General features: G+C 39.6%; 1 protein-coding gene across 1 annotated transcript in view; it reads left to right on the plus strand.

Annotated features, from left to right (window-relative positions):
• LOC124716914 overlaps positions 1-17,172 on the plus strand; it is a 381,964-nt gene that overhangs the window by 93,101 nt on the left and 271,691 nt on the right. Inside the window, exons 4-5 of the mRNA XM_047243483.1 lie at positions 11,252-11,330; positions 12,998-13,134. Of these exons, the coding sequence (XP_047099439.1) occupies positions 13,027-13,134 (108 nt within the window). The 5' untranslated portion in view covers positions 11,252-11,330; positions 12,998-13,026. The remainder of the gene's footprint in view (positions 1-11,251; positions 11,331-12,997; positions 13,135-17,172) is intronic.

The raw sequence follows: 17,172 nt of genomic DNA on the forward strand, positions 1-17,172 counted from the left end.
ATCTGAATAATTTATTTTATCTTGTCAGACTTCTTTTCAATTTCTTCATATTTGGAGCTAACAGGCACATAATCTTGTACTACTGTAGAGAGAGTTGCAATGAAAATAATCAATTTTTGACAGTATAATGTAATTGGATAGGTAAACAACTCTACTCATCAAGTGGTGGCAGGAGAACACACACATAAAAGAAGATTATAATTATGCAAGCTTTCAGAGCCAGTGACTCCTCCAATCACCTATACGAGCCCTGTAACTGGCAAAACATAATCTATCAAACAGAAAGACACCTGTGAAATGACATGTCATATACCAGGTGTAAACACTGCTCAGCCTTTTACATCAGTATGACTACCACCAAGTTATCAGTTAGGATGAATCGCATAGGCAGAGGGTATAATATCCTGTTGCAGACTGTGCTCTACAACATGACAGTCACGACCTCAGTGCCTGTTTCACCACATGTGCCATCAAGATTCTTTCCCCAGACACCAGTTTCTCAGAACTCCACAGGTGGGGGCTAGCACCACAACATACCTTTGGTTCTTGCCACCCATCTGGCCTTAGTTTACGTTGATTTCTTCCATCTCAGCATTTCTTCACAGTAACTGCTCCGTTCTTCACTCTATTGTAATTTTCTACATCTTTCATTTTCTGACCTGCCTATTTTTCAGCGTCTCCCTCCCACCTCTGTTATGTACAATGCACTTTGCTTTTCACTCTTATAATCTCGTGCACGATGTTTTAGCGGTAATTTCTGTCTTGCATATTAATCCTGTCTTTCTCCTTTATGCTCTCAGGTTTTCAAATCTTGTCCATTGAAGTCTCCAACAATCAGTCTTTCCTTCTCATCCCATCCAATAAGTCTCCCCTGACGTGCAGTTCTGCGTGACTGTTTCAAAATCCACCCCTTTTCATAAGGTTGTCCAGTCCTTTCCCTTCACCCCTCTTCCTTCTCATTCAACCCTTCTGCCATAAGAAGGAGCCATTGGCTCCAAAAGCTTGCACAAGTATAACATTCTTTTATGTGTGTGTTCTCCTGTTGCCGCTGCGTAAATAGATTTTTTTTATCTATCCAGTTACATTATACTACAGCGAGTGTTGGCTTTATGTATATGTTGGCTACTGTAATTTTTCACTATGCTATTCATAGTAGCTCATCTGGATTCCAGTTTTCTTGTTCATTATTAGACCATCTTGTGCATTACACCTATTTGATTTTGTATTTACAAACCTGTCTCAATTGACTAGAAGTCTTGTTTTTTATGCTATCGCACTTCACTAATTCTCAGTGTATCTAACTTCAAACAATTCATTTCTCATTTCTTGCACCTACCTACACATTAAGGAATCTACTATTCCATGTTCTAACCTGTATACTTCCATATTTGTCTTTCTTGATGGATCCGAGAGCTGTGAATTGGAGACTGTTTTACCAAAGAGGATGTCGTTATCATTAAGCCATACAGTGGAGCTGCATATCATTTCGAAATACAATACCTGTAGTTTGCCCTTGCTTTCAGCTGTTCACAGTACCAACACAGAAAAACAATGTTGTCTAGTGTCACAAGGCCAGAGCAATCAATTATACAGACTGTTGCTCCAGCAACTACTGAAAATGCTGCTGCTCCTCTTGAGGGACCACAGATTAGACCGCCCTCTGCACAGATACCCCTCCAATGTGGTTGCACCTAAAGTACAGCTTATTTGTATCAGTGATGCATGCAAGCCACCCCAGCTTCACGAAGTCCATTGTTCATGAGGGTTTTGTGAACTATAATTAAGATTTTAGCATCAAGCAAAAAATGAGGACAGTCAGCCACTCATTTACAGATAAACATTGGATAGCAATTGTGTGAATTTAAGGCCTAGAAATGTCCATTACTTCTTAATTATCTTGTATTTTTAGTGCCCCCCCCCCTGCTCTCTCTCTCTCTCTCTCTCTCTCTCTCTCTCTCACACACACACACACACACACACACACACACACACACACACACACACACGCCCCACCCCTCCCTCAAGTTTGTGTTTTTTACCATTACCATATTAACACACATTGTGCCACTTGTTGTCACAATTATATTCCCCATCTCTCATCCCATCATGCCATACAACCATACTCCTGCCATGGAGTGAAAGTTTGGATGCAGATTTCTGATTTTTTGTTTTCATCCTAGTGTTTTCATTACTGCAATAATTGCAGTAATCGTATCAGTACATTGATGTTAAACTTCTAACCACCCCCCCCCCCCAAATTACTCTTTAGTAAGGACAGGGACAAAAAAATTGTCTATCACATTATGAAAGGGCTTGTTTGGACCCAGACATTACCAGAGTCTTCATCCTTAGGTTGCCGTTAAAACAGCTTTGACCACAATGCAGTTATCATCACATGCCATTCACTATACACCTGTGTATGATATTTGGATTACAATATTTAAAGCTGATGGTTCAAAATTAATGACAACTGTCTACAGTGATCAGAGAAAATGGCTGTCTATAGACGAAACAGTTCACAGCCAATAGTCGTGCAAGCAAAATGGTTACAAGTCTACACAAATGAATTCTGTACTAGGTATTGCTTCTCTCATGTTGAGGACTACAGAGCGAGCAATAGGAACAAAACAGCAGCACACCTACCAAGTCTCAGGCTAAAGATATTGGACACTAAGGACACTATGTTAAAGAAGAGCTAAAGTGACAAATAAGTGAATTAAATACTCAAACCAAAGAAGATGCTAATCTCTCTATTCCATTGTTAGAGACTGGACTAGAAAAGGCTATACAAGACTTCAAGTGAGAATGGCTGCTTCACTTGATGGGACATTCCCAGCTTTCATAAACCACCTGGGATAATGTGCTAGAAACTGGTTGCAACAGTCCTACATAAATATTTTGAACACTGGCCAAGTTTATAGCCTGTTAAAGATTTCCGAAATACTTGCCATTCCAAATTGAGGAAAACCGCAGGATGGCCGAACAAGCCATTGCCCTATAGCACTGCTAAGAGTCTGCTGTAACTTATTAGAAAGGCTGATCTTTAACAGAATTTACAAACATACCAATAAGGCTGTCCCTTCCTACCAAGCAGGGTTCTGTGCAGGGCATAGCTGTTATGAGCAAGTTCTGGCCTTAAACCTGTATATTGAGCTTCTAGCCTTGTCTAGTGATTAAATGACATGAGATTTTGAACAAATAATCCTGGGCCATTGCCAAATGAAATGACTGCTGATGTGCTGCTGGTGTACCTGTATGTACTCTAGCTGCCAGCTGGGATATCACTTATAGTATCAACATTTTTACCATGTGATGTAGCTGAAAGCCCAAGAACATTTTATTAATGTTACTGCCATGAGAGTCTACATTCTTACCATAAATGCAGTGTGAGTAGATTACTGTTAATCAAAATTTGTTGTTAGTAGACTGTACAGAAGTTGGTTGATTGGTTGGTTTGGGGGTAGGGGACCAATCATTGAGGTCATCAGTCCCATCAGATTAGGGAAGGATGGAGAACAAAATCAACCATGCCCTTTCAAGGGAACCATCCTGACATTTTCCTGAAGTGATTTGGGGAAATCACAGAAAACCTAAATCAGGTTGGCCAAAAGTGGATTTGAACTGTCATCCTCCAAAATGCGAATCCAATGTGCTAACCACTGCACCATCTTGCTCGGTGCTGTTAGTAGACTGTAGAGAAGTATCCTGCAGTGGCTGCTGCTGCCTGTTAGTGTACAACTTGACTCTGTCCACATCCCTGAAGACTTTCCTTCACGATGAGGTTTGCAGAACAGGATGCGTAAATGGATGAATGAATGCTTATGTTTCCAACATGTGATAGTGAATCTGATTTCTCAGAAACAGTATCCTACATGATGAGAACCAAAAATTGTAAGAGAGGTAAATAAACAGAAGTGAGATAGATTTTACAAACCATGAAAAAGTTACTTAGTAATTGGAAACAACAGACAGAGAATCTGACACATGAATAGGGAGGACACAGCATGTTATCTTGGATGGAGAGTCATCTTCAGATATAGAAGTAGCCTTGTGTGTGCCCCAGGGGAGTGTGTTGGGACACTTGCTGTTTATGTTGTACATTAAAGAACTTGTAGACAATATTAATAGTAGAATCAGGCTTTTTGCAGATAATACAGTTATCTATAATGAAGTACTGTCTGAAAGAAGCTGCATATATATTCAGTGAGATCTTGATAAGATTTCAAAGTGGTGCAGAGCTTGGCAACTTGCTCTAAATGTTCAGAAATGCAAAATTGTACACTTCACAAAATGAAGAAACCTAGCATCCTATGACTATAATATCAATGAGTCACTGTTGGAATATGATTGGTTCTAGAATATTGCTTAATTGTGTGGGACCCATACTAGATAGGACTAACAGGGGATATTGAATGTATACAGAGACGAGCAATGCAAATGGTTACAGGTTTATTTAATCTCTGTGAGACTGTCACAGAGGTACTGAAGGAACTGAACTGGAAGAGTCTTGAAGATAGGTGTAAGCTATCCTGAGAAAGTCTATAACAAAGTTTCAAGAACCAGCTGTAAATGATTACTCATGGAATATGCTATGACCCCACCATGTATCGCTCACTTATGGATTGTGAGGATAAGATTAGAATAATTATTGCAGACACAGAGGCATTCAAATGATCATTCTTCCTGCACTTCATGTTTGAATGGATAAGGAAGAAACTCTAATGACTGGTACAATAGGATGTACCCTCTGCCAAGCACCTCACAGACGTTTGCAGAGTCTAGATAAAGAAGTAGATGTAGAATAAATGTGTTGCTAAGTAAGTGCAACCCTTTATGTACTCTCTACAGTAGATTTGGGGTTTATTAATGTTGAGGGGGAAGGGAGGGAGCAGGTTACTTGTTAGTTTCAGATGTTGCAGGCTTTGATTTCAGTCCCTGTAAAAGTTTATCTTCCTGTTTAATCTATGTTTATCACATTGCTTTTTTTTCCCCTATGCAAACTCTTAGGTGCCACATTGTTATACTGTAATACCAGTTTGATGCCACATCATTATTTTTGTGTATTTAATTGCCTTGAGGGGCTTAATCTTATTGCTAGCATTTTTTGTATATATGAAATTTAATTAATACCATAGAAGTTCTTTGGTTAGCTTTATTTTGTCCGTCCATTGTAGTTTATCAGCCTGCACATACTCAGCAGGTATTACAAATATTACTAGTGCTTCTGTCAGATGACTTCTTGAACACCATGGATCGAAGTAAGTGCAATATTTCTTGCCTTCCAAAAAGCTTTTGATCTGGTAGCACATCAATGTTTAACAACAAAATACAGTTATACGGGGTATCAAACAAAATTTGTATTTGAAAATTCAGGATTGAATACGGGAAATATTGTGAAAAGGATGGATTGCTACTCACCACATACTGGAGATGTTGAGTTGCAGACAGGCACACCTTCTCCCCCATTTGCTTCACCTGGTCCTGCTCGACCAAACAAGCCACCACCCTTGATGTTGACCTCCAATTCAAAGACGATTACATCAGTACCTCCATTCATATCGAACTTATCCACCACTAGCAACTCCTGCCCTTTGACAGCTGCCACCCAATCTATATCAAGAAATACCTTCCATAAAACGTAGCCACCCATGATGACTATGTCTGTAGTGACAAGCAGTCCCTCTCAAAACATACCAGGGTCTCACTGAGGTCGTCACAGACTGAAATTACCCAACCTTGTACAGAAACAGATTTTGCGTGCCTTATCTCTCCAGTCACCCACCAGCCCCCAAAGTTCCATAGTCTGGCCACAAAGGAGCATTTTCTTCATGGCTCAGTACCAACCATGACTAGAGCAACTGAATCACATTCTGTGCCAGGGTCTCAACTACCTCTCGTCATGCCCTGAAATGAGGAAAGTCTGCTTCACTTTCCTTCCCACCTCTCCCACAGCAGTATTCTGCCACCCAACAAACCTACCCAATATCCTCGTCTGTTCCTACTCGACCCCTGCTACCAACCTTTTGTCTCGTGTTTCATATCCCTGTAATAGACCTAGGTGGAAGACCTGCCCCATACATTTTCCCACCACCACCTACTCAACTCCGGTCACAGGCATCATCTATCCCATCAAAGGCAGGGATATCTGTAAAACAAATCACGTGCTCTACAAGCTAGGCTGCAAACACTGTGCTTCATTCTACGTGGGCATGACAACTAACATGCATTCTATCCACATGACTGCCCATCAACAACCTGTGGCCAAGAAATAGCTGTACCACCCTGCTGCTGAGCATGCTGTGCAACACAACATTCTTCATTTCAATGACTGCTTCACAGCCTGTGCCATCTGGATCCTTCCTACCAATACCAACTTTTCTGAATTGCACAGGTGGGAAATCTATCTACAATATATCATACATTCCCATAACCCTCCTGGACTCAATCTTCATTAGTCACTGTTCTACACCCACCTATCCCCTTCTCTCTTCCCACTTCAGCACTAAACAGCCCTCTATTCCACTAATTCACCCACAGTATTTTTATTTTTACTTCTCTTCTGTTCCACTGCCACCACTCCCCCCCCCCCCCCCCCCTCTTCCCCTGCCTCCATCTAACCTCCCAACTGCACCTAGCTGCCATACCCTGTCTCCATCTCTCCATCTCATCCCTGTCCCTGTACGCTTCCAGAAGGAGCACTACACCTTCCCGCACCCCTATTCTGCTCTCCCCCCCCCCCCCTCCCTGTTCCAGCCTCCTCCTTACTCCCGCCACCCAAATTGCTTCTCCCATCATATGCAGCTGCTCACAACCTAGCTTCGGTAACCAGACACTGTGCTCATGTGTGTGTGAGTTACATTTGTGTGAGTGCTTTTGTGTATGTTATCTAAATTGGAAGAAGGCCTTTTTGGCTGAAAGTTTACTTGCTTGACAGTCTTTTTGTTGTGCCTACCTGCAACTCAACGTCTGCACTATATGGTGAAGTATTTCTTCTGTTACCCATGGTTTCTTCACAGTTACCTTCTTTGTACCTATGTTTATCTCCCCAGCTTCTGTGATTGCCCTCTTTTGAGATGTTCATTCCTCTTCAACTGAACTGTGTACTGAGCTATTCCTTGAGGCAGTATGCATAGCCATGGAGAAGTTCAAGTGTATCTTTTCATTCCTTAGTACTTTCATGTCCCACTTTTTTGTGCATTGATTCTTCCTGACTAGTCTATTAAACTTCAGCCTGCTCTTCATCACTACAAAATTGTGATCTGAGTCTATATCTGCTACTGGGTATGCCTTACAATCCAGTATCTGATTTCAGAATCTCTTCCTGACAATGACGTAATCTACCTGAAATCTTCCCATGTCTCCTGGCCTTTGCCAAGAATACCTCCTCCTCTTGTGATTCTTGAACGGATTATTCACTTTTACTAGCTGAAGTTTATTGCAGAGTTCAATTAGTCTTTTTCCTTTCTCTTTCCTAGTACCACACCCATGTTGTCCAGTAACCTTACCATCTACACCTCCCACTACAACCGTTTTCCAGTCCCCCGTGACTGTTAGATTTCCATATTTCTTAATGAACTTAATTACCCATTCAACATCCTCATATATTTTCTCTGTCTCTTCATCTTCTGCTTCCAACTTCAGCATGTATACCTTTGCTATCATTGTCGGTGTTGGTTTGCCGTTGATTCTGATGAGAACAACCCTATCATGGAACTGTTTGCAGTAACTCAATCTCTGCCCTCCCTTCCTATTCATAACGAACCCTGCTACCATTATACTGTTTTTTGCTGCAGTTGATATTAGCCTATTACTCATCTGATGATAAATCCTTGTCTTCTTTCCATTTCATTTCCCTGACTCCCACAATTTATAGAGTGAGTCTTAGCAATTGCCTTTTCAGATATTCTAGCTTCCCTATTATATTCAAACTTCTGACATTCTGCACCCTGACTTATAGAATGTTATCCTTTCATTGGTTATTCAATCTTCTTCTCATGGTCACCTTCTTCTTGGCAGTCCCCTCCCAGAGATGCGAATAGGTGACTATTCCAGGATCTCTTGCCAATGGAGAGATCATATTGACACTTTTCAGTTACAGGCCACATCTCCTGTGGATACATATTATGTGACTTTAATGTAGTGGTTTACATTGTCTCCTGCATCCTCAGGCCATTGATCACTGTTGCTCCCTAGGGGCAGTTTCCCACCTCAAGTGTCCCCTGAACCTGTCTTCTCCTCTGCCCCCTTTGTCAAGATACTTGGCAGAACTAAGATAACTTATTATGCCGGAAATCTTCAGCTACCATTACTGATGATTTTTTTAAAATCAAAATTTAAGCAGTGGCAGGGTTCAGATCTGAAGCAGAGTACACATGTGATTAAAATCAAGGATGCCACCCCTAGACCACAGGTGCTAACGATGACATACTGTCCATAAAAAGATGTGCAAATATTTAGTCAGATCTGGCTAAGTGTTCAAAGGGATACTACAATTGGTTACTTGATTTAGATGTTCAGAAATGTAAAATTGTGCACTTCACAAAACAAAGAAGTACTATCCAATGACCAGAATGTCAGTCACATTGGAATATTCTTAAAAATCTTGCGTGTAACATTTTTTAGAGATATAAATGGAATGACATAGGCACAGTCGTACATTAAATAGATGACACTTCAGTTCATCGTCAGTGTACTGGGAAATGCAGTCAGTCTTCAAAGGGGAGGACAGTCATGGATTTGTCTGACTGATGGCTGAGTGTCACACAAATGCTAAGCAACTTGAGTTGGGAGACTCTTGAAGACAGACGCAAACTATCCCACCAGAGCCTCCTCACAAAATTTCAAGAACCAACATGAATTGAAAAATATAGATATTTGTTTTCAGCTCCTTACATATAAATCCAGTAAGAAACGTGAAAAGAAAATTAGACTAATTACATCATGTACAGAGTAATTTAAGCACTCATTCTTCCTGTGCTCCTTACGTGATTGGAATGGTAAAAAAATCGTAATATGTGGTATTTGCATTGCACTTCACAATCGTTTGCTTGGTAGGTGTGTAGATGTAGATATAGATCAATAATTTTTATTTTCTACCATAAAGTGTCTTTAGTATACTACAAAGTCAGAAAAACAAATAAATTCCCAAAGCCATTACTACCTGTCTGAAGGCAGTTTTCGATGAAAAGAGAGAAAGACTGAAAGTCTGCATTAAACTGTAATTTATCAGTGCAGAAGATGTCACATTCTTATTTGGTATTTCAGTGAAGTAAGTGCTAGCAGAATATAAATAATTTATGAGTAAAGGAGACAATTCACCGGATAATAGGACCATTGAGTCATCGACAAAACTGAACTAGCTTTCAGACATATCCTTTAATGAGCTAGAGTATTCTCTCTCTCTCTCTCTCTCTCTCTCTCTCTCTCTCTCTCTCTCTCTCTCTCTCCCCCCCCCCCCCCTCCCTCCCTCCTACTATTTGGTGAGTTGTACCCTTTACACCTGATCTGTCATTTTGATAACAGTCTGGCTTAAATAAAGAAAGTAAACCTTTAGTCAAACATGGGATCCATGTTTGGATTAGAAACTGTTCTAGATTATCCTTATTACATTTACTGTGGTTTCCATAAATGAATTAAGACCAGTGCTAAGTGGGATTCCTTTAACCACACCATAACTAATTATTTTTGATACCCTTTTGAATTCAGTTAGTACTCCAATCAGGATGACATCATTTGCAAACAGTCACTGAACCCTCCATGAAAAAATACAGTAAGCAGAAGTGAAATAAGTTAAGCCTGCCCAGCTAGTTTGCATACTGGTACAGAAACAGCAAAATGGGTTATGGGTATGTGTTGAACTATAGTGATATCTACACTGAAGAGCCAAAGAGACGGGTACACCTGCCTAATATGGTGCAGGGCACCTGCGAGCACAAAGAGGTGCTGCATCATGATGTGGCATGGACTTGACTAATGTCTCAAGTGCTGGAGGGAATTGACACCATAAATCCTGCAGGGCTGTCCACAAATCTGTTAAGAGTACAAGAGGGTGGAGATCTCTTCTGAACAGCATGTTGCAAGACTTCCCAGATATGCTCAATAATGTTCATGTCTGGGGAGTTTGGTGGCCAGCAGAAGTGTTTAAACTCAGAAGGGTGTTCCTGGAGCTACTCTGTAGCAATTCTGGACGTGTGGGGTGTCACATTTTCCTGCCGGAATTGCCCAAGTCTGTCGGAATGCACAATGGACATGATTGGATGCAGGTGATCAGACAGGATGCTTATGCACGTGCCACCTGTCAGAGATGTATCTAGACATATCAGGAGTCCCATATCACTCCAACTGCACATGCCCCACATCATTACAGAGCCTCCACCCAGCTTGAACAGTTCCCTGCTGACTTGTAAGGTCCATGGATTCATGAGGTTGTCTCCATACCCGTACACATCCATTCACTCAATACAATTTGAAATGAGCCTCTTCAACCAGGCGACATGTTTTCAGTCATCAATAGTCCAGTGTCGGTGCTGGCAGGCCCAGGCGAGGCGTAAAGCTTTGTGTCATGCAGTCATCAATGGTACACGAGTGGGCCTACGGCTCTGAAAGCCCGTATCAATGATGTTTCGTTGAATGATTCAGGTGCTGACACTTGTTGATGGCCCAGCAGTGAAATATGCAGCAATTTGCAGAAGTGTTGCACTTCTGTCATGTTGACTGATCCTCAGCAGTCATCGTTGGTCCCATTCTTGCATAATCTTGTTCCGGCTGCAGTTATGTCAAAGATTTGATGTTTTACCTGATTTCTGATGTTCATGGTACATTTGTGAAATGGTTGTACAGGGAAATCCCCACTTCTTCACTACCTCAGAGATGCTGTGTCCCATCGCTTGTGCGCTGACTATAACACCACATTCAAACTCACTTAAATCTTGATAACCTGCCATTGTAGCAGCAGTAACCGATCTAACAATTGTGTCAGACACTTGTTGTCTTATATAGGCATTGCCGACTGCAGCACTGTCTTCTGCCAGTTTACATATCTCTGTATTTGAATATGCATACCTATATCAGTTCCTTTGGCACTTCAGTGTAGCTTCTAACCAAAATACAGACTACTTTATTTTTGTGAACTCCTTAGAGTAGTTTCATATAGAAAAGGGAAACAGTCACATTCTTATGCTAAATCACATTATAATGTCAACATTTGGAAAACAAAAATTCTATTGAAGTTTTAAACTGACTCATGTTTCAGGATTACACCCAGTGCCCCAACAGTAGCTGTCTCCTCTCACTCACAGACCGTGCAGACCCACAGGATCTATAAACAATTGGTGAGCTTATAAAACTATTGGTTCCATAAGTAACTTCCAAAGCACTGTAATATGAAAAACTGATTTATGTGAAGCAAACAGTTATTAACAATATTTTAAAACTTGCTTTCAAATCTAATAATTACAGCACAGACCATATTAACTCATTTATGAAGTAAAACAGATAGTAATGCTGCTAAATAGAACTGATTAGCCTACCAAATTTAAGTCATTTGTGCATGTTTTTTATCTCTGGCTATTGAGAGACTTGTACAAGGTGTGATAAGAAAGTAATGAGAATTTTTTAATTTTACAGGCTTTTCAATATTTTTTGTCTTGTTGGTACACATGTTCCTATTGTATGCTTGCATTTTCAGTTGTTTTGAATATTTAATTAGTTGTTGACAATTGGAAAGGTTATACATGTTGTCAGGTGCTTGACAAACTCTTAGTTTCAAAAGAAAATGGATCAAAGAATTTACATTAAATTCTCCTTGAAAAATGGGTATGAGTAACAAAAGGGTTTCCTAAGGGTATAAATATGTTATAGAGGGTCAAGGAGACGTAAAGATGGTGGCCACCCTGGATGCCGTAGCACCAGTTACCAAGACAGTGTGAAAGAAGTAAAGAAAATGGTACTGGAAAATCCCCAATTCATCATCAGAGATGTTGCTGATGATGTGGGTGTATCCTCTGGCTTGTGTCAAGGAATTTTTTTTTTTTTTTTTTTTTAGTTTTTGGACACGAAACATGTAGCAGCAAAGTTTGTTGTGATACTGTTGAAATTTGACCGAAAACAGTGTTATATAGGCATCGCTGAGGAATTGCTGAATGAAGTCAACAATGATCCAGAATTTCTAAAGAAGTTTATAACAGGTAACAAAATAAGCACAGCATTGAAACCAAGGCTCAACCATCCCAATGGGAACTACTGGAGAAGCCAATACTGAAAAAAAATTTACAATTTTGATCACATGTGTAGGTTTTTCTCACCGTTTTGTTAGATTGCAGTGGGCTAGTGCATCATGAGTTCTTGCCTTATGGTCATATGGTTAATATGGAATACCACCTGGAAGTCATGTGCCATTTGTGTTATATCCTCTTTAGTTTGGCCATTGTCAATTATTTTTCTGCACAAACAGCAAAACCCATCTACAACTTTTTGTGTCTCATGTTTTGTAATGTAGTTGACTAAGATCATCTAATTTAATTGGTATAAACTCCATTTCTCTCATCCTACTTTCGTAGATGTCCATTTGTAACCTCTTTTCAACACTGTCCCTTTAATTCAGTTACAATAGTATCACCAAACCTCAAAGTTCTTCTATCTTCTCCCACAATTTTGATCTGTTTTTCAAATGTCTACTTCCTAGCTTGCTCAATGTCCAGAAGTAGTAATATCTGGGATGGACTACAATTTGTCCTATTCCCTTTGCAATAATGTTTGCCTTTCATGTCCTTTGACTCTTATAACTGCAGTCTTGTTTTTGCACAGTTTGTGTGTAACCTTTGGTTCCCTGCATTTTATTCATGCTGTCTACAGAATTTCGAAGGGTGTATACTAGTCAAAAATTGTCAAAAACTTTGTCTGAGTTGATAAATCCTGTAAAGGTAGGTTTTCCTACATTGAAAGACAAATAAGATAGTGTGTGCATGGTTTGATAATTATGGACTGCTATTGGTTCCAGCTATTGTGGCAGCGAACTGATCGAGCGTGATGACTGCCTCAGTGTCAAGGGTGGATGCTGTGCAGAAACCACTCCTATGGTTTCGTGAGCATGGTGTTTCTGGAAGCTGCACTCCTATTCCATCAGAAATTCTTATGGTAAGAACAACTCATTCATTTATTCACACATATTCTACTCCACACACTCCCATATAACTGTTAATCTTCAAGGATATGGCAAACTGTGGTACCAGGGTACCTATAGATAAAGAAAAGCAACTGTGGTTGTCAAAGTTTCCTGTGAAAATGGTTGTGCATGTTATATAAGTCAGACCAAAACAGTTTTCAAAAACACTTTTGAGCACATACTATTGCATTTAGACAATACCACTGTGACAAAATGTCCATAGCCACAGACATACAGGACTCAGTTCACAAAATACATGAAATAGATAACCCTCAATGTCCTGTGCACCACAGTGTAGAGAAAAAAGCTCACTCTGCTAGAAGAACTGAAAATTTATCAAAGAAAATTTGAAGCTGAATTATGTAGCTACTACATTTTCCAGCAAATGTGCTTATACATATCTATTAAATTCTTAACCATTTTTTCAAGGACCGAGAATGCTAGCTATATTTTTTTATTAACTAGCTGTAAGTAACCACTTCTTTCTTTTCCATTTGTTTTCTGAATTGAGAAAAAAGTGAAAATAATCAGCCTATTTGCATAACATCTAACATACACAAAGTAGATTGTTAGGGAGTAAATTTGGTGTTTTGTATTTGGGTTCAAAGATGAACATGTTTTGTGGTTGTCCAACAAACAAACAAACAAACTCAATATAGTAGTGTGTGTGAAAAACATGATTCTTTTAAATCCACCCCACAATATTAGAATGTTTGCCCTTGCACTTTATTGATAGTCATACAGTAAGCAGATTTTACCAGAAAATGGAGACTTTTGAAGTTGAAATTAATTCAGATGAGTGGAATTGGTGATGTGAATACTGACTTGCCATTTTACTTTACTGTTAATATGTCTACTTCTATTATTTTGTTTTGGAGCTGTTTCATGTGACATACTGTGAACAATAAGCAAATTCAGGACTTCAGTTGAGAAATTTACACTTTTGTCTTGGTTCAACATTTTATCAGGAGGTTTAAACAATGTTTCACTTAATATTTGAGTGAATTAGTCTTTTTTGTTGTAAATGTTTGCTCTCTCTTGCATTTCTGTCTGGAAGTAGGTGCACTAGTCCTCTGTCATTATTATGCTGCACAGCCCCTTGGTTAAGCCAGTTTTGCCAGAGTGCCGGTCAATACAATGTGGGTCATATACAAGCTGGGTTGTAGAACATTCAGGAATATTCTAGAAGCTTGGAAAACATTTGTTAACACTTGAAAATATGCATAAGAGCTTGAGAAAAATGCAGAAAAATCTTGAATCTTTTCTCTCTAAAAATAAGTTGAGCCAAAAGAAAAAGAAAATGTCCTGGTGGCAATGACAATGTGATGGCGACCTCTTCAGACATTGGTGTCTCCACAGTGGCAACAACCATTGTAACGGACAACAGGGAAATTGAGGGTAGTGTCAGCCATAAAAATCATTGATTGACTGTGTGTAGTTTTGACAGTATGGTCAACTACACACACAAACCCATTAATTCTTATAAACATACCAGCTGTGCTCATTCACACTTTGCTGTTGCTCACATCTCCTTAAATGAAAAAGAAAGAAAAGAGAAAGCACACTTTTATAATGTGTGTGGTAATTGGATACACGTCCTAATCTTATTCTCTCCCCAGTCTCTGTCCCTCTCCCCCTGCTCCTTTCTTTGTCCGTTTGCTCTTGCTACCCTCTCCCCCCCCCCTTTCCTGCCCCCCTCTCCCCATCCATCTCCTCCTTCCCGTTTTGTATACCCAACTGCCCCTACTCCCTTCCTTCCTTCCTTCCTTCCTTCCTTCCTTCCTTCCTTCCTTCCGTTCTCTGTCTCCATTTCTTCCCACTCATCTGACCATCTCCTCATCCCCTCTCACTCTGACCTTGAGGTGGTTTATAGTTATTGCAAATTCAGCTTCTGGTCAATGGAGATTTGAGATTTTGAAGTAGCAAACATCTAGGTTTTTACTTATATAGGTACTGTAAATTTTTATAATTGCAAATCTCTGGAAGTTTTCGAGTGAATGCTTTGAAATTTTGACACAACATTGCACTGGAATATGCATGTGTTTTTATATACCTATTTTTTAATATATATAATACACAATTTTTTATAAATTTGATAATAGGGAAATGTTACAAAAAAATCTCAAAAGTTATTTCTCTATGTAAAAGAAATAGATACATAGAAACACACCTCTATCAGAATGCAATGTTGTGGCAAAATTTCAAAACAATTTCTCAAGAACTTTCAGAGACCCAAAATTTTGAACAAACGAACGCTTACATTTGTATTTATATAGATATCAATATTTTTTAACCATATAGTAAAGTTTGTGGCACAACTTGACTAGAGGAAGGGATCGATTGGTAGGACATGTTCTGAGCCATCAAGGGATCACCAATATAGTATTGGAGGGCAGCATGGATGGTAAAAATCGTAGAGGGAGACCATGAGATGAATACGCCAAACAGATTCAGAAGGATGTAGGTTGCAGTAGGTACTGGGAGATGAAGAAGCTTGCACAGGATAGAGTAGCATGGAGAGCTGCATCAGACCAGTCTCAGGACTGAAGACCACAACAACAACAATATTTTTTATGTGTCTTAGCTTGTGTGGAGCCATTTGAACCAAAGCTTCTCAGTCATGGAAGGAGTCACTACATTACATAACTCATAATACTGTGATAAAAAGCCGGCTGGAGTGGCCTAGCGGTTCTAAGCGCTACAGTCTAGCACTGTGCGACCACTATGGTCGCAGGTTCGAATCCTGCCTCAGGCATGGATGTGTGTGATGTCCTTAGGTTAGTTAGGTTTAAGTAGTTCTAAGTTCTAGGAGACTGATGACCACAGCAGTTAAGTCCCATAGTGCTCAGAGCCATTTGAACCATTTTTTGTGATAAAAATTGGAAACAGAAATACGAAAAATTAAAAGAAAGATTTGCAGTAGAACATAAAAATGAATAACATATTACAGAGAAGGGCTATGTGGAAATCCTGTACAAAATAAAACAAGTATGCTAAAAGGCAGCCTTTCAACATAAATTTGAAAATCTGGGATGTATATCACAAGTTTTTCAGTTCTGCAGAAAGTGTATGGAACAAAACCTCCAGATTGATGAAATCCTTTCTGTTATTATAGTTCAGTTAAGCAAGTGTGCCATCTCTGAAACATGCATAACTATACAGTATAGCAGCAATGAAATTCCTGGATGGAATAATACATAAAAGATAAGTAGGCAACTACTCACCTAGAGCCGACTGATGCGTGGCACATAGAAACATGCCACTGAAAACAACATTTGTACTGACTTTCAAGCTCTTTCTCTTTCTCTAGTAAAAGTATACACAACCACACAGACAGCCAAATGCATACACCTGCAGCTATTGCGAGACTGACTGCACAGTCTCACTGCATCCTTGAGCCTGTGCATTTGGGTTTCTGGGTGATTGTGTGTGTATATGTGTGTAATAGAGAAAGAGCTCAAAAATTAAGGTGAATACTGTTTTCTATTGCATGTTTCTACATGCTACACATCAGTCTATAGGTGAGTGGTGGTCTTTCCTTTATTTCTCACTTCATAGCAGTTCAGTATCTTGTGTAAAGGTTGTATCTTCAAATATAATAAGCAGCTTTAAAGTAATATCCTTGTATGTAAATTTGTGTCAGTGGTTCACATGTTACCCTTCCACTGTGTAGCACACTTAGGTTAAGCGTTATTATTTGGTAATATGTTGTGCTGATCAATTAAGGAACTACAATTATTTCTGGAGCTTCTTCTTCTTCTTCTTCTTCTTCTTCTTCTTCCTCCTTTTTCTTCTTCCCCCTGCCTACCTTCAGTGTCATAACATTCCTGTAATGGAATAATTTTGTGGAGCAATGCACCTAAAGTGTATTGAGTATTTATTTCACAGAAACAAACAGTTCCTCTTTTTCCTGTCCTTTTCCCGTGTCTTCACAGTACTGGCAGGTTAAACTGTATTTGACAGTGTTAGTGGTAAAGGGGCCAGATGCCCTTCATGTCGCCAGCCCTTTG

This window comes from Schistocerca piceifrons, chromosome 9, assembly GCF_021461385.2.
Source record: "Schistocerca piceifrons isolate TAMUIC-IGC-003096 chromosome 9, iqSchPice1.1, whole genome shotgun sequence".
Taxonomy (NCBI): domain Eukaryota; kingdom Metazoa; phylum Arthropoda; class Insecta; order Orthoptera; family Acrididae; genus Schistocerca; species Schistocerca piceifrons.